This window comes from Numida meleagris, chromosome 18 (genome assembly GCF_002078875.1).
Source record: "Numida meleagris isolate 19003 breed g44 Domestic line chromosome 18, NumMel1.0, whole genome shotgun sequence".
NCBI classification, from domain to species: Eukaryota; Metazoa; Chordata; class Aves; order Galliformes; family Numididae; genus Numida; species Numida meleagris.
The window spans coordinates 9,775,599-9,799,438 of NC_034426.1; the positions used below are offsets into that span (position 1 = coordinate 9,775,599).

General features: G+C 57.1%; 1 protein-coding gene across 8 annotated transcripts in view; it reads left to right on the forward strand.

The window, feature by feature from the left end:
• The window catches only part of RAP1GAP2 (RAP1 GTPase activating protein 2), a 52,066-nt gene extending 28,227 nt beyond the window's left edge, over positions 1-23,839 (forward strand). For 3 of the 8 annotated variants that reach the window (XR_002444109.1, XR_002444105.1, XR_002444110.1), the window contains 22 exons: positions 6,933-7,017; positions 10,998-11,033; positions 11,140-11,184; positions 11,603-11,635; positions 11,855-12,064; positions 12,300-12,403; positions 12,943-13,021; positions 13,291-13,344; positions 13,498-13,581; positions 14,134-14,234; positions 14,726-14,855; positions 14,931-15,086; positions 15,641-15,712; positions 15,886-15,972; positions 16,140-16,274; positions 18,134-18,271; positions 18,406-18,524; positions 18,789-18,902; positions 19,346-19,463; positions 19,821-19,947; positions 20,924-21,172; positions 21,459-23,839. Coding sequence is in view for 1 of the 8 variants with exons in the window: in XM_021416231.1 (XP_021271906.1) it covers positions 6,933-7,017; positions 10,998-11,033; positions 11,140-11,184; positions 11,603-11,635; positions 11,855-12,064; positions 12,300-12,403; positions 12,943-13,021; positions 13,291-13,344; positions 13,498-13,581; positions 14,134-14,234; positions 14,726-14,855; positions 14,931-15,086; positions 15,641-15,712; positions 15,886-15,972; positions 16,140-16,274; positions 18,134-18,271; positions 18,406-18,524; positions 18,789-18,902; positions 19,346-19,463; positions 19,821-19,947; positions 20,927-21,003; positions 21,133-21,141 (2,113 nt within the window). In the remaining 7 variants the exon portion in view is untranslated. Of the gene's footprint in view, positions 1-6; positions 156-6,932; positions 7,018-8,722; positions 9,065-10,997; positions 11,034-11,139; positions 11,185-11,602; positions 11,636-11,854; positions 12,065-12,299; positions 12,404-12,942; positions 13,022-13,290; positions 13,345-13,497; positions 13,582-14,133; positions 14,235-14,725; positions 14,856-14,930; positions 15,087-15,640; positions 15,713-15,885; positions 15,973-16,139; positions 16,275-18,133; positions 18,272-18,405; positions 18,525-18,788; positions 18,903-19,345; positions 19,464-19,820; positions 19,948-20,923; positions 21,173-21,458 lie in introns of those variants that run through there. The other 5 variants (XR_002444104.1, XR_002444106.1, XM_021416231.1 and 2 more) reach the window with 4 other exon arrangements.

The window sequence follows — 23,840 nt, forward strand, 5'->3', positions numbered from 1 at the left end:
CGGTGCCGCGCTGGGGCCGGGCGGGCGCGGGGCCGCAGCGCGGCGATGTCCCGGGCGGATGCCGGCAGGATGCACTCCCGGCGGGCCGGCATCCGCGCGGCCGTGGTGCTCATCGGGCTGCTGCACAAGTCCAGGAAGCAGAACAAGGAGAAGAGGTAGAGCGCAAGTTCGTTCCTTTTCTTCTCTCTTTACTGAAGGGTTAAAAAGAAATCTGTCCTTGCCGCTGGTAGCCCAAGTGCGAGCTGCGGGCCGGGGCTCTGGGCGCGAGGGAGCGGTGTGCGCCGCGTCCCCGGTGCCGGCCGTGCCGTCGTCGCGGTGGTGCTGGGTCGGTACCGGCGGGTGGGGGTACCCCAGCGCAGGGCAGCGGGATCGGGGGGAGCAGCCGCTGGCAGCGCTCCCCGAGAGGCGCCGGGTGCGTGCGCTGCTGCGCAGGGCGAGCCCGAGCCCGATTCTTTGGCACGAGAACATTAAGGACCGCTTTGGGTGCTCGCGGAACTGCTTTAACTCAGCGAACAGCTTTGTCTCCTCGCTGAGGAACAGCTGACAAATGGTTTCGTCTTTCATTGACTAAGTCACGGATCGTACTTTATGTTCAACTTTGTGTGTTGAGGAAATAGCCTCTTTGCGATATTGTGTGAGCTGGCATCTGCTCTGCACGGCTCCTGCATCCCCCCACTTATCAGCGCGAATTGCTGTTTGCTTCAAAGCCTCTCCACGCTCTGATTTATTTGTGCGGTCTCGGTCAGGGAGTTCTCTCCTCCAGGACTGTGCTGCTCTGGCAACTTTGTTGTTAAAAATAGTCCGAAATATGCATCTCAGTCCCCGTGGTGTGCATACCTCTGATTCGGGGTGGGAGCAGCACGGACACTGCTGCAGACAGATGGTTTCTTTTTTGTGATGTTGTTGAAATCGTGATTTTTAAACAAAAACATATGAATGAAGCACTGATTATTTGGAGTCTTTCTCATAACTCCACAACCCAGCACACCAACCCTTGGGAGTTCCTCCTGCCCTCACCCCAAAGTTTTGGGTTGTGGGGCCCTGTGTTCTGCTGATGGAGGTGCTTTGCATGGACAGTGGGTGCGCTGGGCGACAGGATTTTAGGGGTGCTTTGATGCCTTGAGGGTGGGCTTTCTGTGTAGCTCATGCTGCTGCTGCTGCTCTGGGATATTTTCTTCTCCTTTGCTGAGGCTTTAGGTAGAACATCAAGGCTCACAAAGAGACTCCTTCCCATGGGCTGCCAGATTTCTATGAATGAGCTCAGAATGACACCTGAAGGCTGAGAAAAAAATCTGGCTCCAAACTCTCATGGAATCTGCCCCATAACACGGGAGCCTGATTTTTCTGATTTTGTTCCCCATCACATCGAGTAGAAACCCTCCCAGTGCCACCGTGGCTGCGGGGTTCATTCAGAACATCGGGCGCCATACAGACACCTCAAGGGGAGCACCAGACCCTGAGGGATTTTTTCTCCTGTCTGCTGTGGTCTGAAGAGCCTTCATGGGAGCGATAGTGAGAATTCAAGCAGTGCTTTACTATGGCTGCTTCATCTTATGCAAGCTGCCAGGGCCATCAAAGTGACATAATCTGCAGGAAAAGGAAGGGACTGTTAGCGGTGTAGTCAAAAGGGACTCTGTTCCTCCACCTGCTCCTATTTTCTTTTTTTCCTCCTACATTCAGGCTTTGTTCTGCATTTGCAATTGAATTTTGCTTTCCATGAGCCATATGCAAGTCTGGCAGGATCGGTGGCAGCTGCAGAGTCCCTGGTGGCCCACGTCCCTGTCTTATTAGCAACCAGCAAAGTGCAGCACAACAAATGGACTTTGGCAGGCTCCCGTTGCAGGAGGGGCGACGCTCACCTTGCTCCCAGGCACTCTGTGGGTCTGTGCCTGTCCTGCGCTCGGGCTGAGGTGGAGAAGCAGCAGCCTGCACCGACAGCTGGTGCACACCTTGCTGAAGTCATAGGGGGTGAAATCTTTGCACTGCCGAAGTCGATTTAAACGTTCCCATTTGTTTCAGTGGGATCAGGAATTGTGCTCACTAAGGGAGCCCGTGGGTTTTTGGTCCCTCCCCACCTTTGGAAGCGCTGCTGTTCCCCTGCCCCACAGCCCAGGTGCCAGACGGAGGCAGCATCCTGCTGCTCGGTGCTGTTCTGCATGCGGTCGGAGGCTCTGGTTCCTGGGAGCTGTTCTGTTTAATTTGCAAATTATTGCATCAGTTCAGAAGCGGCTGCCCAAGGTTCCTTGGCTCATGTTTTTTCAGGAATCGGATCAGACAATCCTTCTGGTACTAAACGGTCCATGCGTCCCTTGGCTGATTTATCCAAATGCTGCTGGAAATCGCTGCTTCCTCTCTGCTCCTGGAAGTGAGACCAGAGAACAAAATCTGCGAGCGATAAAAATCTCTTAACAGCATTATTTGCAGAGCCAGCCGTACTCTCCTACCAAGATGAAGTGGGGAGTCCTTGGTGGACTGGAAGGACTCCAGCTCCCATGCAGCTGCAGGCGGCAGCAGGAGTGGGACAGGTGGGCGCTGAGTGTGCTATGCCCTCCTGAAACAGCACAGCAGCAACGCCTGTGTGAGCGCGGGACGTCCTGAACTGCTCCAACTACAGTTATTCATGGTACAGGGGAGTAATTAAAGCAAAACTCGTTTGCAGTTAAATGTCACCTTGCTCTGAGCAGGGCTTTGGTTCCTTGCTCGTGTGCGCTGTGCGGTCGGGGTAGCTCTGTGTGCACACAGATGCAGGCTGGTAGTCTGGAAACACAAAATTTATTGCAAACAATCCAGACCAGAAAATATTGTTCTCTTTCTTTGCTGACTTTCAGGCTTCAGTGCAAAAAAGTGATACGTAACCAAGGGAAAGTGGTTTATTGGGGAAACTGTTGCACTGCTGGGGCTCTGCCTGCACCTGCCCTAAGCCCGGGCACACCTGCAGCGCTGGGACTGGAGCCGGGTGGCCCTGCAGTGCGTGCCCATGGCCGTCCCCCGTGCTCGGGGCTGTGTGGGGCCAGTGCTGCCCGTGGGTCCCTGTCTGGGTGAGCCCAGGAGTGGCTGTGGGGCCATGGTGGTGCTCGTGAGGAGCCGGCCTCTGGGCAAACTTCAGATGTTGGGTACTGAATGTTAAATAAATGAGAGAGGGAGCAGCTGGCAAGGTGAGGCCCATCAAGGGCAAAAAGCGACGGCTCCAAAAATAGAGGCAGTTAATTTACAGAACATCTTTACTGTCCTTCTCAAGGATAAAGCATCCCGACAGCTGAACTTGTTGCAGATGGGTGTGCTGAGAGGGATTAACACCTCCATGGGCCAGGTTTTGTCAGCAGAATTAAGCGAAGGCATAAACGTAACCTGTGATGCTCTGAGCACTTAATTGACACAGCATAACAAAAGGCAGCGCTAACTGTTCGCTGCAGAACACCACAGCGTCACATAATATGTTGACATCTCCCCTTCCCACGTGCAATTTGTATCAATGCACTGTCAGTTTAGAGCCTGCCTGGTAAATCAGACGAGCAAACAAAAAGGCAGGATGCATGCAGAAGTCTTTTGTTAGGTGCTACAGTGAGAAGACGGGAGGAAAGGTGCAGCTGAGAGCTCCGTGTAGGGTGCTCGTGTCCTTGCTTGTGTCCACAGGGCCATGCCATGCCCTGCAGGGGCTGCAGCTTGGTCCCAGCTCAGCCCGTGCCCGGAGAAACCCTGGGGTGTTGTGGGAGGATGGGCGGGTGGAGAGCATCTTGATGCCCGGCTGCCTGGTGGAGCTGGCATGGCATAGCCGGGGGTGGTGGACCAATGTGGTTGGTGGTGGGTGGAAGTGGCCACTTTCCTTCCCACAGAGATCCCCAAAATGGGTTTTTAAAGGCAAACAAACCTGTCCCTGATGTGATTATGCTGAAATTCTGGCGTTGTCCCAGGCTGGCATGGAGCACCAGGGCTGTTCTTACCCCAAGCCGGGGCTGTGTACGTGGTGCCATTGTGGTGCTGTGGGCTGTCATTAGCAGGGCATCTGGTGTGGGACCTCTTCTCCATGCTCCTGATTTCCTGATTGCCAGAGAGCTCCTCACAGTGCAGCAGTGCTGCCTTGCTGCTGGGTGCATTCGGCAGCACAGCGCAGTGAGGGCATGCTCCGCACCCCGCGGGATGTTTTGAGCAGTGTTTAAGCACACCAGCACGGTCTGCCAGGTTCAGGACCTGAATTTGTAGGTGCTTCTGTGATGTGACTAGAAGTGCTCTGAAGATCAGAGCACTCCACCCGTCCTCGCTGCTTTGTGGGTTCCCGGTGCCAGACTGGGGCAGTGCTGCAGTGCCGGGCGGCAGTGGGCGGCCCCAGTGCGCTGGTTCCCGCTCCCCTTTGGAAAACCCAGCGGCTGGGCCTGGTAACTGCATTAAGGTATTTCCTTAATTAGATTTACTAAGTATGTAGGATTCTAATTCTTTTTTTGCTTTCTTTCTTAATTTGCCTAATGCAGAAAATGAAGAAATAACATTACCAAAGTGATGTCTGCGCTGCTTTCCGGGAAGCCCCAGCCATGCCTAGCTGCCCTGGCCCTGCAGGGCACAGCGAGGGGTGGCCCGGCCTCTGCACCAACCCCCCCCCCGGTGTTAATGGCCCCCTGCATCCATGGGCAGCGCTGCGGCAGAGCTTGTGGCTGCGGGCTGTGCTGCGCTGTGAGGTGCCCTGGGCAGCGTGGGGTGTCCGGCTGTGCCAGATGCGTGCCCAGGTCCCTGTGCTGCTGGCACTGCGGGCTCTGTTGTGAGCTTCAGGTGAGCTCCCGGGGCTGCTGTGCCCTGTGCAGGTGGAGACGTGCTGACCTTCCCCCGAGTCATTTGTCATCCCACGAGGGCAGACTGCTGGGAGTCAGGCTGGTGGCCCTTGACCCCGGCGCTGACAGAGAACTGAATCACCGTGCTTGGCGCCGCAGGTCACCGTAGCATGGTGCCGGCACCAGGGCTGATTCCCGCAGCTGCTGGTGGGCGCGCTCGGTGTGCTCGCCCCGAAGTGCAATCGCAGCTCCAGCAGTTTGGCCCCAAAGAAGCAATCAACATGTGATAGCAGAACATGTTGTTATATTGTGTGAGTGATTTTATAATACTTAGAACGCGATGCTATGGCAACCTGTTACAAATCCCAGATCAAATAGAATTATTTGTATGCATTCCCATAACTTTCATCTTTGGAGGTCTGTGCCTTTGAGGCCGCTCTGCAGATTGGTGCAATCAGCCAGAAAGAGGGTTGAAAGGAAGAGAGCAAAGATGAGTGCTTGCCTGCAGGTCCAGCTGCCTGCGGTGCCCTAGGAAGTTGTTCAGCAAATAGTGCAAATTGTCATCCAGGCACCTTCTCAGCGGCGGAGCAGCAGTGAGTTTGTAGAGAGCAGGAAGGGAGGGAACTCAGTGGCCAACATCGTCTGTCAGTCCGTGGCTTCTGCTGTTGCCCGTATGCAGTCTCATAGCATTTCCATTCATTTCTTGAGTATTGGCTCTGGGTCAAAGCTATGGGCCGGGGCCTGAGCCCTGCATTGCCCCCAGTAACCCACCGCTGGCTCTGTGGACAATTTGAGTCCATTACTTCGCATTCCACGGTTGTTAACTGCAGGGAACTATTGATCCACATCCTGTTAGCACCTTCCTCCTGCTCGCAGCACTGAGCTGCAGCCCCTTGGCTCTGCTCTCTGCACCCAGCAGGAGCCCCGCACCGCTCTGTCCTACACGGTTACCCGGGTGCGTGTGTGTGCGTACGTGTGTGTGTCTCAACAGATGGAGTCAAAGTCCATCAGGACCAGGAGACGTCTGTTAGCAGAAGCAATTGTAAATAGGAGCAGGAAGGCGGGAGGAGCAGCGGGCAGCCCTGTCAGGCCCTGGTTCAGTCTCTCATTGCAGGGACACCCCTGCACAGCCACTCTTTGCCTCGCACGGTAGCAGTGGAGCTCTGCTTTTGCTGCAGTGGTCTCATAGAAAACCAGTTCTGTGCCGGGGTGATGTGGCAGCTCCTTGCGAAGCACCACGTTCTGCATTGGTGCAGCCACTTCTCCTGCAGCACAGCAGTGCCCAGTCCGCAGTGCCCAGCGGGCTGTTCTGCAGTGCAGGGTGCCCAGCGGTGCCCGGCTGGCATAGGGATGCACCATGGGGATGCGCTGCAGGGACACGCCATGGGATGTGCCCCTCCAGCTCTGTGCTGGGAGCAAAGCGAGGCTAACGCAGTGTGGGCTCTGGACACTTTGCAGAAAGAGGCTCTGCTGGTGTCCCGGTGCTGGCCACAGGCACCAACCACAGTCTGGGAGGGCCCTGGTGTGCACTGCTGCCTGGCCCCCCATGCACTGCCTCACGCTGCACTGTGCCATCCCAGGCGGGCTGCCATGGGAGCAAACCTCGTTACCGCGCGATAAACAGTTGGACATTTTGGCCCCGTTTCTGCAGGACTAACCTGGCAGGAATGAGAGGAAACAAAATTAAATCTCAGATTTTCTGACTCCCAGAGTAGCATCTGGCAGTACTGCTGCGTGTGACGATTTGATTGTCTGCCTGGGAAGGGATTTTTTTTTTAAAGGCACAGTGTGTTTTTGTCAAATCATCAGTGGAGGGCTTTGGGTGCAGCTTTTCAAGGCTTGAGGAGGGTGTGGGGTTGCATTTCTTGGCAGGCTCTCGGTACAGCTCTTTCTCCCCTGCTTTCCTGTGTCACATCCCCATGAGACCACCCCAGAGTGCAGTGCCAGTGCCACTCTGCTGTGGGGATCCCTGTGGTTGGCCCTTGCCTGGTGGAGCCCGAGGGGCTCATGCAGCACCGCTGTGCTGAGCTCTGTGGGGCCGTGGTGCTGAGACACGAAGCCGGGTCAACCAAAAGAGACCAGTCACCAGTGTTCCTTCTCTCCTCCTCTGCTGCTCTCTGCCTCCCGATCCTGGGCGCAGGGGTAGCTGACGGCTCCTGTTCTGTTTTGCAGGAAGCAGGAGCTGCTGAGCAGTGCGGATGTGACCCTCCCGGAGCGGCCGCTGTCCCCTCCGCTCACTGCCCCCCCAACCATGAAGGTGAGTGCAGCGCTGTGCGGGCTGAGCACCCTGTGCCGGGGCCCTGGGACGTGGGCGCGCGGTCCGGTCCGGGCGCTGCTTTTGGAAACGGAGCCGTCGAGGAGCGGCACTTCCAACGCAGCGCCTGTAGCAGCCGGGGCCGTTCCGAGTGGAGCAGAGTAGGTGGTTTCTGGAGAGCAGCCGGCAGCATGTTCAGACACCATCAGCTACAGCGCGGTGCGCGTGCCAGCGGGCCCGGTCCTGCTGCTGCCGCGTTATGCAACGCCAAGTGGCGGTGCCAGGCGGGTGCAGAGCCCAGTGCTGCTGTCCTGGTCAGCCCCAGCTCCCTGCGCTGCCCCAGCAGCCGCCCAGGGACCCCCCTGTGTGCCTGCTGGCACCTGCTCTTTGGCCCCAGCATAAGCCTTCAAGGCGCACAGCTCCTCTGCTCTCATCGGAGTAACCCGAGCAATTAGTGCGAGAGTGGAGCTTCCAGACAAAGGAAATGGCAGCTCTTCTCCCTGGGTAGCTGCAAAGCATTCGACGCGTTGCCACCCGGGAAATTACTCATTAAACTGGCGAAGATGAGATCGAAGAGAAGCTTACTGCTTACAGCTGAGAACTTGGTTAAATGGTTGTTAAGAGCAGGGGGGCTGGGAGAGAATTGAGCTGCAGAAGTTTATTAGTGAGGTTTCTTGAGTTTTGGCTCATTTGCACTTATGTTGGTGGCCTGGGTGCACACAGCAGGAGTGAGGTGGCAGAGCACACTGGTGGATGGCAGTGGAAGTGGGGGGTTGGGGCTGAGGGGAGTGGGACAGGGGGACACACGGAGCTGGTAGCGAGTCCTGCCCGGTGCAGCTCACTGCCTCCTCCCTGCCTTGCAGCAGCCCCAGCCAGGAGCTCACAGCTGAGCTGCACAGTGTGAGGAGGTTCATCCCTGTGTGCGCTCTGTGCTTTCTGCTTAATTCTGGGCACAGGCTGCAGACGGCTTGCTGGAGGCACCGGCTTCCTGAAGCACAGTGCATTGCTAATTCAGCTGTATGAGCAAACTCCTTCTAAGAGCATGCAAGCTATGCCAGCAAAAATGTGTTTTCGTGGTGTAACTCAAATTCCTTGAAGGAGGCAAGCTACAATGGCAAAAATCTTTTTTTGCTGGTGTAATTCCATGGTGAGGCTTGCTTCCCAGCAGCCCTTGGCGGGAGGAACTTGTCTGGCACTTGTAATGGGCATTGCCGTGCAGGAACAGAGCGGCAGACCGAGCCAGAAGTGTGCAGAGCCGAGCGGCCGCGGGGCAAAGCCATCCATCTGCTCCGGGGCTCCCCTGCTGCTCTGCTCTGTCCACCCTGGAAACTCAAGGGGAGAAGAGGGGCAGTGTGTGCAGGCAGGGACACGGCCCCAGGGGCAGCCATGGCCCCACAGCCCCCTCTCCTCTGCCCACGGCCGTGCCAGGCGCTTCCAGCCAGGGGACAGGTGGGCACGGCATGGCACAGGCAGACCCGGGCACCTGGCGTGGTGCAGGCTTTCTGACCGGCCTTGTGTGGAGAGCAGCCAGGCTGAAGGCAGGCTGGGAGGGCAGCGCTGCTATCTGCCCATGGCAATGACAGGTGACCCCGTGGCTGCGGCTGGGCCGAGGTGCTGCCCAGGTGCTGGCTGTGCCGGGCTCTTTGCTGCGCTGCCCGGATGTGTCTGGGAGATGGGGACGAGCTCCTGGGACCGAGCTCCTCTCCCTCCCTTGCCTCCCACCCTGCTCAGCTCTATGTGCCACCTCTCGCGTACATGACGTGAAACCTCCCTGAGCCACGCGCGAACTCTCGCCCGCTTCCTGCCCAACCTGTTTGGGGCACTTCCCCCGGAGCCACCCTTTTAAATAACAAAGCAGCAGCCCTGCCATGCCTCTGGCTGGAGAAACATTAACGAAGGGAGGTGTTGGCAGGGATGGTGGCCCGCCTGGCGCTGGGCCGCTCTGCACTGTGCTCCTGGGAGGACGCGCGGTGGCCGCAGCAGCGCCGGGGTGAGGCTGGGGGCTGCGGGCAGTGCGGGGCCGAGGATGGATTTCCTGCGGGGGCTGCTGGTGAGTGCCACGTGCAGGCAGAGGTTAGCGGCGGGCACTGCCGGGTGCGTGGCTCTCAGCTGCACACTCTTGGTGTGGTTTTCCTTCTGGGCTTCGTTTTCTTTGGAAAGCTCCAACGTGGGCACTTTGTGGCTGTGCTGCTACTTCTGCTCCACATCGGTCCTCGTCCACGTGCTGCATTGTGCTCCCATGTGCTGTGGTCTCAGCAGCCCCAGCTCCACCAGCAGGGCTTTGGAGCAGACCTGACGCTGATGGAGAGGGGCAAATGCAGCGCTCTGCTCTGGGATGCTGGGAGGTGATGCTGTGATCTCTTCTCTTTGCTGTCAGGAGAATGCTTTTAGCTGTGAGGTAGCATGGACATGTGAGCTTAGGAAGAAAACAACAACGGTACTATTTTTGGCTTGGATATTTTGCATTTCTGAGGTCATTACTACAAGCTTTGGGACAGGTCTGTCCTGCCTGCGGAGGAAGGGAATGGTTTCTGTGCCAGTGGTGTCTTTGGTTGCATTTGGAAAGCAGCTGCAGTCACTGCTGCCAGGAGCAGCCGGGCTCGGTGACTCAGCTCAGTAAGGACAAACTGGTGGCTGAACCTCTGCAGGTGACGCTGCTTCTGACTGAGCAGCACAAAGGTATAATTGTCCTAACTATATTTACCAAAATATTTGTGGTCTGGTAAAGCTTGGCTTCAAGTCTGCATAAATTCCTAATGGCTACAGACTGCACTTTGCTTTATTAAATGTGTGTACACGTGCTTTGCTGGAGCTCACTTGGGAAGGCGGATCAGGTTCTGCTCTACTGTTTTGCCGGTGTGCCCTGGCTGCTGGCAGTGGGGTGACAACTATTTTAATTGTCTCAGAGAGCATGTGTCTACTGCAGACACCTGGAGATAAACAGGAACCTGAAAGGAGCTTAAAATAAGGCAAAGCCTTTTTCAGGTGCTCCCAGTTTGGGCACAGAGCTCTTTTGAACCCTGGGTGCGTTTTTTCTGCTGCAGGTGCAGTGATAAAGAAGGGCCATAGTCTAAGGGCAGGAGCGTGGCCAGCTGGGCTGTGCTGGTGCCCGGCTGTCGGGCAGCGCCTTCCGCTGCGCAGCGGGGAGGAGTGGTGGCCGGGCTGGTGCGGCACAACTCGCCTCTGCTGCATCTATGGGCGAGAACACTTGTGTGAGGCGCCTTTGGTCTTGGTCTGATTTTCATTTCTTCATCCCCCCCCCTGATTTTGTTCTCTTTTCTGTCTTTTAAGAAATTCAGTTGGTTCTAGAGCTCCCCAGAACACACTCTGGTGCTGTGCTCTTTGGCACGGTGCTGTGAGCCCCTGCCCCGTGTCTGTGTTCCCCTTCTGCAACCACTGCTGAGAGCCAGTGGTGCCACGGCCCTTCATGGCCATCCTGCAGCAAACACGGATTAAGGTCTGTGGGTGGGGGAGGATAAGGGAGAGGAGAAAGAAGCCCTTCATCGTGACCCCAGCAAAGTCACGTATTGGTTTACTGGGAGTGCCCCAGTATTGACAGCTGGAGGATGCTGGATAATTTATTTGCTCGTATGTGGGAGCAGGAGGGGCCGTGCAGAGTGACTGTGCCACTGATGTCCCAGCAGTGTCCTGCCGAGGGCCAGCATGTAGGTGTCATGTGTTCAGGAGCCGCCGCTCATCACAGAGCATGGGTCAGCCCACGCCTGGCCAGGCCCAGCCCCGGAGCAGAGCTTTTGCTGCTGGTTTCTGTGTGGAGCTCCCGGCAGCAGCCCGGGCTTTGTGCCTGCCTGATCTTGGGCATCAGGCAGCGCTGAGCATGAGGAATTGCTGCATCCACTGAGTGCAATGCAGCTTCTTCCCAGCCCAGGCCTGTAGGATGGCTGAACTGCTCCGCTCGGCATCGATGCCCATGTCGGCAGCTCCTGGCGCCCGGTTAGACAGCGTGGTTCTCTTTTCTTTTTCAGTCTGCAGAATTCTTCGAAATGTTGGAGAAGATGCAGGTGAGCTGCAGCGCGGTGCGGGGCGGCGTTGGCGCGAGATGTCCTGCTGGCGTCTGTGTGGTGGCAGCTTCTTCCTTGTTCAATCTGTTCACTTTGTTCCAAACAGGCACCAAAACTTGAAGATCAGAAAGCTGGAAGCCAAAAACATAAGGTTTGTTGGATTTTATTTCTTGTGTGGATCTTTCCCTGCGCTCCCTGTTATCTCCAGAAATCGGGGCTTTAATGTGTGTAGTCAAAGGCAGTTGCTTAAAGGACTAAAAGGGATTTAGGAGTTATCTAAAAGCAAGGCACTGATTGAATTGCAAAGATAAGAGAGCGGTGCATGTAAATCCCTAATCCAGCTTTGTGTCCAAACCAGTGCATCTCCCTGTCAAGTGATGTGTGGTGGCTGGTTCCCTGGTGGTGTGCAGGGGCTGGGCACGGGGTGGGCAGTGCCATGGGCAGAGCAGGGCAGAGCCAGGGCTGCACCCAGCGTCACCACTTTGTGCATGAAATTGGGTCTGGGCATTGGGGACAGGTGGAATCTGGGGAGCAAGCGGTCATGTGCAGTGCTGTGATTCCTTTTGCAGGAGGACTACATCCCGTACCCCAGCATCGATGAGGTAGGTGCTCTGTAACACACTTCAATGCCCCCAGGGCAGTACCTTCCCAGAAGCGTGCAGCAGTCTTGCTTCCAGCAGGAGCAGCGAGGCAAGTTGCTCCTGCCCAGCTCTACAGTGCTGAACCCGCTCCCCAGGGAGGAGTAGGGCACTGCAGAGAGGCGGGACCTGCCCTGCGGTGTGGGGCAGCCCCATGCTGCCCATCACCCTGTGCCTCCCCAGATCCTGGAGAAGGGCAGCCCCTACCCGCTGGTCATCCTGCCCCAGTTTGGGGGGTACTGGATTGAGGACCCAGAGAACCTCGGTACACCCACCTCATCCGACAGCAGTGTCTGCGAGGAGGAGGAGGAGAACTTCAGCCCCAGCCCCTACGGGTACAAGCTGGAGTGCAAAGGAGAGGCCAGAGCCTACAGGAAACACTTCCTGGGGAAGGTGGGTGCGGAGAGGGCAATGGGTTGGCTGAAAATTTCCCCCAGCAAGGAGAAAAAATCAAATTCCACAGTTGCGAGTGGAAAGAGCACGTGTTACAGCCTTCCTCTGAGCAGGGGCAGCAGGGCCTGCTGGCTCACAGTGCTGGATGCTGTGCCCGGAGCCTGCGGGAGCCAGGAGGGAGCATCGTCCTGCCACACGCTGAGCCTCACCGCTCACCTGCTGCTTCTCTCTGCAGGACCACTTAAACTTCTACTGCACGGCCAGCAGCCTGGGAAACCTGATCCTTTCTGTTAAGTGTGAGGAGGCGGATGGCACCGAGTATTTAAGGATTATACTCAGGTACGGAGAAAAAAGTGCTGTGTTTAGCAAAATACCTTCTCCTTGAAATACTCTCAATTTGTTTCTCTGTAAATACAGCAGTTGGGCTGTAGCACTGTGTGGGCTTGGGGTGGAGCGGAAACCAGAGGCACTGTCCCTATACTGCTCTGCGCTGGGGCTGCCTGACAGCTGGTAGTGAACACAGAGCTTTGATCTGCTGCTGAAATCACACATGGAACTCCTCATGATCCGCTGCCATATCTGTTGCCATCCTTCCTCTAATCTGGCAAGGGTGTCTGAGCCATTGCCTCGCTTCTCTTCCAAACAATGAATATTTTAAGAGCTGCAGAGATGAGAATAACAATGGAGCCCTTGGTAGCTGACCAAGCCCAGCAGAACACCGCCTTGCAGCATCTATCAGAGCCCCTGCAGCATGCATGGCACAGACCCCCTGCAGCATGCATGGCACAGAGCCGTGCTGCTGGCGGGCAGGGAGGCTGCAGTGCCTCGGGCTGCATGGGATCCTCCCCAGCATCTGTTCATTTCTTTTTCCTTGCTAGGTCCAAAGTGAAGACGGTGCATGAAAGGATTCCTCTGGCAGGATTTAGCAAGCTGCCCAGCATCCCACAGATCGCGAAGGTAACCTGCACAGGGCTGCTCTGGGTGGGTTGCTAGATGAGCTCAGGGAAGGGAAGGGGGAAGGGGGAAGCTGCACCCAGGGACTGTCCCGCTGCACCTCTGGTCAGCACCAGCCAGGCACGGGCATCGCAGCAGGATGGAATATGTGGGGGAGCTCCTGCAGCCTGGGGCTGGGTGTGCCTCTCTGATAAGATGCGTGTGGCCATGCTGCCACACTCCCCAGGCTGGGGTGCCCTCTGATGCTCACAGCACTTTCCCCTTGCTCCCAGGCCTTCTGCGATGATGCCTCTGGACTGAAGTTTAATCCGGTTCTGTACCCCAAGGTGAGGAACTTACCCTGCATTCAGTAGAGATCAGGTTGGGATAGTTCTCCGTCACTGGGAGCCCGAGAGCAGCCGCTGCCCACTCGGGACAGTGGCCACAGGTCCCACTCCTCAGCTGCCATGGGCTCCCAGCTGTGCCTCATGTCACTGCAGGCCTCCCAGATGATAGTGGCTTACGATGAGCACGAGGTCAACAACACGTTCAAGTTTGGCGTCATCTACCAGAAGTTCAGGCAGGTGAGTGACTACCGGGAGCGCGGAGCATCGCCGTGCCCGGAGCTCTGCACTGGGGATGGCCCTGCAGGTAAATGACGGCCACGGGCAGCACGCACTGCAGCTGGTGTCCTTACCAACAGCAAGTCTCTGGTGACTTGGATAAGGCCCTGACTCATTAAAATGCGATGTGGCTGAAGAACAATCAATATGAAAATCAGCTGTAGGGAGAAATGGATGTGAAAATGCAGTGTAGCAGCCACGGTGCTTTAATTAGACGTGTGTGCAGACAGTGCGGAACACTGCACTGGTGGGAGCTGCAGGCCATGTGCTCGCCTGCTGCCTGCTTCCATTAGCCTGGGGACGCTGGCTGCGGAGCATGGGCACAGCTGAGTTGTATAATTTGCCACAGATTATTCTGACAGGCACCCTCATTATCTTTACGTATTGCATTTTATTTTGGATTGAATAACTCACAGAAGACCATTATTCAGGTCTCATTGTTTTGGAGTGTACACATGAAGGATTCAGGCTGGCTGCCCGTTCCTCTCCCAAGATGCGTCTGTGTCTTTGTAGACCCAGGAGGAAGAGCTGTTCGGCAACAACGAAGAGAGCGCTGCCTTCAGAAACTTCTTACATTTGCTGGGAGACACCATAACACTGCAGGACTTTAAAGGGTAAGTAGAAAAGACTGATTTCACAAATAAGTTTAGCTAGAGGCCATATAGTATGTGAAGCATCTATTGTGCGGGAACAGAAGTCAGCTCATTCATGAGCAGCACAGAGCAGAAGCAAATATAGCTCCGGCTCGTGTATCACAGCTGGGGGAGTTTTACAGAGAAAACGGAGCTGCCGACAGCAGAACTTCCATCCCTGCAGCCCCGGGGCTGCGAGGCAGGCTGGTGCTGCTTGGCCGGAGAGGAAGGGCCCATGGAGTGCAGTGGTGCCCACCCCTCGCCTGGTGCTGTGACTGTGCCGCACACCCCGGGCCTCAGGCATCATTGCACTACATGGTGCACGATTTGTTCTTTCCCGTTTGCTAGCAGCTAGATAAAGACAAATGAGATGGTGTGTTCTGTCGCCTCGTCCCCTGACAGCTGCCTGCGGGCTCTGGTGAGCTGTCAATTAATATTTCTCCCTTTCTCCCTGACTTTCCCCTCATTTCCAGTTTCCGAGGAGGCCTGGATGTCAGCCACGGGCAGACGGGGGTTGAGTCCGTGTACACCGTGTTCCGGGACAGGGAGATCATGTTCCACGTCTCCACCAAGCTGCCTTTCACGGAAGGCGACACCCAGCAGGTGAGGGATGAGCCCGGAGCACCCGCGGGGCAGAGCCGCCTGCCCGTACCAACCATGCTTTCCCTTTCCACCCAGCTGCAGAGGAAGAGACACATTGGCAATGACATTGTGGCAATTATCTTTCAAGAAGAGAACACGCCATTTGTCCCGGACATGATTGCCTCCAATTTCTTGCACGCCTACATTGTGGTGCAGGTGGAGAACCCCGATGCAGACTCCACATCCTACAAGGTAGGGGATCCCAGCTCGCACGCGTTGTGTTTTGCCCTATCTGTGCATAGCCACGTGCAGGACGGGCTGCATCTCCAAACTGCACATTTGCTCGTGTGTGCTCAGTGTGCTCAGGCATCTACATAGCTGGATAACGTGTATATTAAACATGTGTGTACATGAACACATGCATTTGTGTTTGTACTACTACAGTGTGTGTGTATGCATACATATGTGTGCACATAAAACGTGCCCATGTGGCAGCGTGCTCATTTACCAAAGATTTTTGATGCCACAGATGTTACAGTGAGCCCCAGAACAGCTCATACCGCCTAAATACAGTGCCCAAGTGTAGGTAGCATCACCCCTCCATCAGGAGGTGCAGCAAGGCACTTTCTCACGCTGAAAGCACACTGCTTAGGGCCATGAGTGAAAATGGTTTGTGAGAAGTAGACGTGTGCAGCTATCCCACAGGCACAGGTGGGCTGCAGCCTGGGGCTGGGCTGGGGGCATCGCCCCCAGTGGGCTCCGTGCTGCACACTGCCCTCAGCCCACTGCTGCCCCTGCCCGCACAGGTCTCTGTCACGGCCCGGGAAGATGTCCCCTCCTTCGGCCCGCCACTGCCGAGCCCGCCCGTGTTTCAGAAGGTGAGACAGGACTGAAAGGGGACGCCAAGCTGGGAATTGCGTGTGGGTGTGAGTCCAGGATCCCTCAGGGCACACCTGGTGGGGGGAAGCCGGGTGTGGGGTCAGTAGGGTCATGGCACAGCATTACCAGGAGCAGAGCAGTGCAGATGTCCAACCCCCTCCCCGCTCCCCAGAGCCCCGAGTTCCGGGAGTTCCTGCTCACCAAGCTCATCAACGCCGAGAACGCCTGCTGCAAGTCAGACAAGTTTGCCAAGCTGGAGGTACGGCTCGCTGCCTTTCACCCCACACCACCCCCAAACTGCCCCAGAACCGCTTCTCCTTGCTCTGAGCTGTGTTGGCCCTGGGACAACCTCAGGGACCAGCAGTGCGAGTGTCCTCGTGTCTTTGCACCCGGGGCCATCCCACTGAGCCTGGTGTTGCTCCTCAGGACCGGACGCGTGCCGCCCTGCTGGACAACCTCCATGACGAGCTCCACGGGCACACACAGACCATGCTGGGGCTGGGGCCCGAGGAGGACAAGCTGGAGAACGGAGGGCACGGGGGCTTCCTGGAGTCTTTCAAGGTAAACCTCAGTCCTTCCCCAGCAGGAAGGTTAACGTGTGCCCGGGGCCGGAAGGTGTCTTTGTGGAAGGTGCAGATGGGGTTAGGGGCATGAGAGGCCCTGAAGGCAGAGGAGGGTCCCCATGATGGCAGTCTGCTGCTGTGGGGGTGGGTGGAGGCTCAGCTGTGTCCTGCTGGGGTACAAGATGCAGAAATTGAGGCAGGATGCAGCTGTCCGACAGTGTATTCATAGTCTGAGACACTGATTGCTCTCTTGTGCTGTTGTGCACGGAGGGTGGACGCGGTTCTCTGGGGTTGCAGGGTGCCCTGGGCCGCGTGGTGCACCCGCTGGCCAGAGCTGGCTTCTTCCTGCCCCGCCGCCTCGGGGCCGCGCTGCTGGGCTGCGTGCTGGCGTACCTCCTGCACTGCGTGCTCTGAGCACCGCGGGGCCGGAGCAGGGCATGGTGTTCTGCTGCCCATTGTATCACGCCAGCAAGCTCTCGGCCCATTCCTCCCAACAGCTGTGCAGGCACTCAGCTTGCAGAGTGTGGTAGGGGACGTGCCATGCACAGAGAGCTGTGCTGGGGTGCTGGCAGTGCCAGGAGGAGACCCTCCTGCCCGCACTCTGCCAGAGCTGGCAGCAGGGTGACCTGCCGCTCCCGCCCGCAGACACCATCAGTTTGTACAAGTTGCCGATCCCAATAAATCCGGTCTGATGGATGCTTGCTTGCAGCTCGTTACTCGAGGGGTAGGAGGGGACACCGTGGTCCCTGTGCGGTCGGGTGCCGCGGGGTGCAGTGCGGGTCGGTACTGAGGGGTTTTACACAGGGCTGAACCCGGCAGCAGAGCGGTGCCCTTGCACCATCAATGCAGTGCTGGACACCTTCAGAAATGCGGCCCTTGGAGGCTTGTTTCCTCTAACACCTCTGTGTCCTGAGCTGTGCTTAAATGGTCTGGAGGAGGACATAGCCATGGCCTGCTGGGTAGCACAGCTAAAATTCAGAAGGCAATAGCTGCAAAGGGAAACTTTCCTGTAATTGGCACACCGATATCGCAGTCCAGTTTGGGCTCTGGTTGCTATGGTGATCACAGTAATTAAAATAAGCGTACAGATTTTTTTAACTTGTGCATTTCCCTGCTGCTCTTCATAGTGTGTGCCAGACTTCCAAAAGATCTCGTGGTCTTATTTGTGAGTGCCTGGGACAACAACTGAAGGAAGGCTTTAAAAATAGCTCAAATCCTGTTCAAGCATCTAAAATGGGTGTTCAGATTCGCAAAAGGTCTCTGCCTCCCGCATGCGCAGCTCTGGTTGCAACAGTTTGAGTCAAAACATGTTGAAGTCGTCCTCAGCCCTCAGGTGTTCAGTTCCCGCTCAGAGCTGCACCTTTGCTCCTTTCTCTGTGGCCGTGGGTTGTTTTGCAGGGGCTGCACAACCCTCCGTGCTCCCTCCCTGCAGCACCGCCGCAGTCTCTGTCAGCAGGATGGACCCCAGTGCTGCCAGAGCGAGGGGCACCGCAGCCCCTTCAGTGTGCAGAGCTCAGGTGGTGCTTGAGCTCCCAGGGATCGCTCCTTCCTAGGAAGCGGTGTGCACTGAAAGTGACACAAACATCTCAGGGCAGCTGGCAGCAGGCTGCGGGATGCTGCGTGCTACATGGGAACCGTCAGCAGTGCAGGAGCAGGAGGGGCGGGGGGCTCCTCGCAGAGCCTTCCTGCAAACCCAGGGAGCGGTGCTGCGGTGTGCGCTTGAACGCTGCCATCCTGCCGGGCTGTGGCATTGCTCCTCGGGGAGCTCTGCAGGGCAGGGCCTGGGGCTGGGGGGCTTTGGTTGGCAGCGGTCCTGGGGTGGAGGTGACCGCTGTCCCCTGTCCCTCGCGGCCACAGAGAGCCATCCGCGTGCGCAGCCACTCCATGGAGACGATGGTGGGCAGCCAAAGGAAGCAGCATGGCGGCGGCATCCCGGGCAGCCTGAGCGGGGGCATTGCGCACAACAGCGGTGAGGTGACCAAGACCACCTTCTCGGTGAGCACAGCCCCGTGGCCCCCTGTCCTGCTGTCTGTCTGCGTGTCCGGCCCCTCCCGTCCTGCCGGGGTGCTGTGGGGGTTTCTCGGGTGGGGCTGTGCACTCCTCGAGCTCGGGCTGTGTGTTTTTTTCAGCCCCCGGTCTCGGCAGCCGCAGCCAAGAACCAGTCGAGGAGTCCCATCAAGCGCCGCTCGGGGCTGTTCCCACGCCTGCACACGGGGTCAGAGAGCCAGGCGGACAGCAGGGCGCGATGGTAAGCACGGCATTCCCCGGTGCTGAGGCTGCCAGCAGCCCTGCGGTGTGTCCGGGTGCCAGAACCTCCCTGTTCTCCATCAGGGCTGCTTCTGCCACGTTCAGGGCTGTGGTGTCTTGGGTGCCTTCTTTCTGATTTAAATGAAAGTTGTGGTATCCAAAGAGCATCTGTTACTCTTAGTTTTAGCACTTGGTGCTAGGAGTATAATTGGACCATTCATTTTAAGTCTCCTGTGTAACTCACACAGCCTTTTTGTGCCCTCAGTGACAGTATTTCTGGAGCACAGAAGACACCCGATGCTGGACATTCATCCCAGGAGATGAAATCTGAGACCTCGTCCAACCCCAGCTCCCCTGAAATATGCCCCAACAAAGACAGGTGAGCAGCACAGAACCAAACTGCCACAGTCCCTGCAGCCAACAGCCAGAGTACCAGGGACCGACAAAAAAAGATGTCTCCAGGTTCTACTATGAATAAGTTGGATACTGAGGGAGAAACGTAGAGGTTCTGGTGATTCACGCGCACCACTCCTTTATGATATGAAAAGAGCCATCTTTAGAAAAGAGCAGCAGCAAGGAGCTGTATTGGCAGGAGGTTCCAAACCCTGCAGGTGGAGGCAGGCGCGTGGAGCGAGCTCCCCCAGCACGTTCCCGCAGCTGCCAGCTGCTGTGTCCCTCTGCTGGAGGGGAACGCTCCCAGCAGTGCCCCAACTCCCTCCCGTGGTGGCGGCTCTGTGCCCGGAGGAGCTCATCCCACAGTGCTCAGCTCGGTGCTCCGTGCAGTGGCCACATGCTTTCCTTAAGTGTCTCGTTACCCCCTAGGCCCTTCATCAAGCTGAAGGAGAACGGCCGGTCCAACATCTCGCGCTCCTCCTCGAGCACCAGCAGCTTCAGCAGCACGGCGGGGGAGAGCGAGACGCTGGAGGAGTACGACAGCGTGGTAGGCACCCAGTTCTGTGCTGCAGCTCTGGGCAGGGTTCTGCCGCAACTCCGTGGGCTCCTCGGGGGGATACCACAGCCTCGCGCCCCTGGGTGCTCCCGGTGGGTGGCAGTGTCCTCCCAGCAGGGTGGGGGCAGTGGGAGGCATGCGTGTCCACTTCGGTTGGCTCCCATGGGATGAACCTCCTGAAGGGTGAAGGCTGCTGTACCGTGCTGAGCTGTGCTGTGCTGTGCCATGCTGTGCCGTGCCATGCTCTGCTGTGCCGTGCCACAGAGCACAGCTGTGCCGGGCATGCACAGAGCACCGGGTGGCAGCTCGCTGCAGAGAGTGGAGTCGTGTCCCACTCTGTCTGTGCAGGGCAGCCAGCCATCCACTGCATCGCCCTTCAAGCAGGACGTGTTCATCTACAGCGCATCGCCCGGCAGTGACAGCCCGAGCGTGGGGGCCGCGGCCACCCCGGTCATCATGAGCCGGAGCCCCACAGGTGGGTTCTGGGGCGGCCCAGGGTGGGGGCAGCCATGGGGGAGGCAGTGGGGCGGCTGCAGGAGGTGCAGCCCCGGCTGCGAGCAGCTCACCCAGCTCAGCCATGCTGCAGCACAGAGCTCTAAACCGGCACAGAGGGGGCTTCTGCTGGGGCCCTGCTTGCTCCGCTCTCCTGACGGACATTTGCAGTAGCCTTGGAAACTCGCTGTCTGCAAGGAATGAGCTGTGACTCAGGAGTTATTTAATAACCAAGCAGCTCTCCTTGGGCCTGGCTCTATTACCCCTCCCGCTAACCAGCTCTGCACTAATTCCATCCGTTGGAGCCAGACAATTAGCAAAGTGAGGTACGAGTCAACATGAGCCAAATGGGCAGAGCGGGCGCCCGCCCCTCGCTGCGCATCGCAGCGCTGCAATTTCCCCGAGCGCTGTGGTCCTGCCGGAAGGAGCCATGATTCAAATGGAAGCGCACATTAGGAACCCAGGAGCTCTTTGCAGAACAGCCGGAGAGCTACGAATCCGCCACTAACAGCTCGGTAATTGGGAGCCTCTTGATAATTGGGAGCAGCTCCGGAGAAGGACTGAGCTGGAGGTGCAGCCTGGCTCGCTTGCCTATCCCTCAGTCCTTCTTGTTTCATTAGTGATTTTCAGAAGGAACAAAACAGTGTTTTTAATGCTTAAAGTGTTTATTTTGCATTTTCCTGCCAAGAGCATTGAAATCCACCCCTACTTACATAGATCAGTCATTTGTTGCAGCCTTTTCAGTGGCATTTCCAGTAGAAATGCTGTGAGATGTAATTAAGCCTCAATTTATTCCATCAAAAACACTTAATGTACAGATTTTGCCAAACATTCACTCAAGATAGACTAAATATTGGTAACACTGGTGACAAAATATTAACGCGCCTGGCTGCCGCCTGCTTCAGCCATCGCGTTGGCTCGTGGGTTATTACTTCGTTTTGCTTTTCCCCATCCTCCAGCAGATATAAAGAACAGAAACTCCCCAAGGTCAAACCTGAAGTTCCGCTTCGACAAGCTCAGCCACGGCAGCTCCAGCACGGTACGCACCGGCCGCTCTCGGCCGTGGGGATGCCCTGCAGGGCCCGGCGCCGGGGGCTGAGGCCGCGCCGGTTTGTGTGTCGTTGTGCCTTTGTCTGCAACCCAACCTGAATTCTGGTTTTTCATTTAGAGTCACTAGCAGGAAAAAGGAGGTCGAGAACTTTTCAGCGGTGAGTGTTTGTAATGCTGTTGTGTGAAATGATTCGTCTGCGGTCAAATGCATACCCTTTAACGGCAGCACGCATTGGCCAATTGCAGTGTTTATTATTAAATGTGTGGTCAATACCAGATCTTAAAGCGTCCTAAATGCTTTTGTAAGATGAGGGCAGCACTGAGTGAGAAAAACGGTAGCGATTAATGATGGAACGATCGGTGCCCATCAGTAGCGCTGCATTTTCTTTCTCCTTTTCTTGAGAATATCTCTGACCCTTTTATCCCTTTTTTTTTTTTTTCCAGAGAATTTTTGTTTCAGCAAAGGGAAAACCTCACCGCCCCGTGGGAACGCGCGCACCCCGCACGCCAGCACGGTCCCCTCCCCGCTGCAGCCGACCCAGCGCCCGCTGCAGGACGTCGCCTGGCTCCCGTCCCCAGCAGCCCCAGCCCTCCCCACGCCCCCTGCCCGCCCCGCGGCCCCGGTCCCAGCAGGCTGCGGGCAGGGGCTGCGCGGGCCCCCGGGCGGTTTGGGGTCTCCGTCCGGTGCTTGTGCCATCCACGCAAACACTCCCGTGGGTGTTTTTCCTGCTGGCAGGGCAGGTGTTCAGGCACGGGCGGATTTGGTTCTCCAGTTTTGGAGCTGGTTGTGGCAGCGGCGCGAGCCTGGGGCTCATGCGCTGCCTCTGCTGACTTCAGCCCCAGCTCTTGGGCTGCAAAACACCTGGGGGCAATGCGGCCCCGTGCCCGCCGGGTGCCGGCACAGGTGGCAGCGGGGCCGTCTGCCCTCTCTGCGTGGCCTCAGTGCTTCTTCCCTGCCCAGAACTCCAGCGAGGGCCTGGGAAAGTCAGACCGAATCCCAAACTGGTGCTGGGAGCACACTGAGCCCGCGGGCTCTGCCTCGTCCCGGGGCTGCTCCGTCCGCCCGTGGCTGGGATGGGGCTGGGCTGCCCCACCCCTTGCAGCATCAGTCCGCCGCCTCTGAGCGCGCTTCTGTTCGCTTTGCAAAAGGGCGGTGGCGGTTCTGCAAGGTGCCCTCCCCGTGACTCCCTGCAGAAGACGCCCCTGACCACGCAGAAACCCCTCTGCTCTTAGGGAGCTTTGTGTAAGGTTCACTGAAGTCTGTCCACTACGTTCAGGGTGATCCCAGATTGCCCCTGTTAGTTCTTTAAATGCTGCAGAGGCGCAGCATTGCATCTTGCCACAACCCGTGACCTCTGCAAAAGCAACCGCAAGAAGTAAGGCTCTTCGTTTCAAGTGGAAACCGTTTTTTGAGTTCACGGCTCCTAACGGCACGCGGCTGCGAGTGCCAAAGCCGACGGCACGCGGCTCGGGCCGCCCCGGGGGCACGCGGAGCGCTGTCCCCGCCCCAAACGGCGCTGAGCGGTGCTGAGCGGTGCTGCTCGCGCCGTGCCTCCCCCCACCCCCAAAGGAAGGGCTGCGGTCTGGTGGGAGAGGGATCCGAATAACGAAGGAATCGCGTCGCGGGGAACGCGAAGGACTCCTCCCGATGGGCGCTGAGCGCTCCCTCCCGCGGTCAGTGAGTTGCGTTCAAATCGCATTTAAATCTCGAGATGCTCTTTGCCGGAGCAGAAGCGTACGCTCCGGTTCCCCCCGCTTTGCTGCGCTCCGGGAGCACTTTAACCCCCGCCCTTCGCGGATCGTTGCGGGGCGGGGCGGCCGTGTCCGCGGGGCTCCGTGCGGCTTTTCCCGCAAGTTGTGTGATTTCTATGGGCGTCGTTGTTCGCGCGCGTTGATCTCCGTGAGATCTTTCAGCGGAAGATGCAGTGGCTGCTCTCGTCCGGGCTTTTGTTTTCGGGTTGTTGTTTTGTTTCTGTTATTACTTGAAGCTGTGAGGTTCCTTCTGGCTCGGGGCTGGAGGGCTCTGGGAGGGCTGCAGCGCCTGGAGCGGTGCGCGGTGCGGCAGCCGCCCTCGCTGCCCCGGGTGCCCGTGCTGCCGGACCCTGGGGGGGTCGCGCTCCAGCGGTGGGTGAGGGCGTTCCTGCATATACATTGCAAAACGTTTTGTGCTTCTACGTGACACACGCACACATGTACACACCTATATACAAATGGAAGTGCTTTTTTTTCTGGGTAAAAAGGGACGGTCCCAAGCACCGATTCAGTTTCTTTCCAGAGTTTTGGGGTCTTCGGTGACGGCAGGTGCAGGGCCGGGTTGTTTCCTTGGCACCGGCGGGCTCGGGAACCCCGATGGAGGCCGTGACCCTGGGCTCGCTCAGCTGCCGGTGCTGCAGGGGCAGTGGGTGCTGGGGGTGCCCCTTGGCCCCGCTCCCCCCGGGGCACCTTGCACTGCCTGGCCCGTGTGTGGCTGGGACGTGCTCGTCTCGGAACCTTAGAGCATGCTTCATTGTTTTAACAAATGTAGCACTGCGTATATCCTGCAAAGGAAAATGCTGAATTTATATCATTAGAAAGTGAAGAGAGTTTATAGAGTGGAAAAAAAATCTTGAAAAATGTATCTGACAGAAGTTTATTTTTTATGTGGAGAGGCAGTGCTTCGTAGTTCCTGGTGGCCTATGTCTGTTGTAAATAATGTACATTTAATTTATTGCTATGGTAGCAGATTGTATTTGTTATGTATAAAATTAAAGGTTCACAAATGTATATTTTGTTGCTTAAATGTGACTTTGCAAAATTCACAATAAATAACATATTTTGTGTCCATAT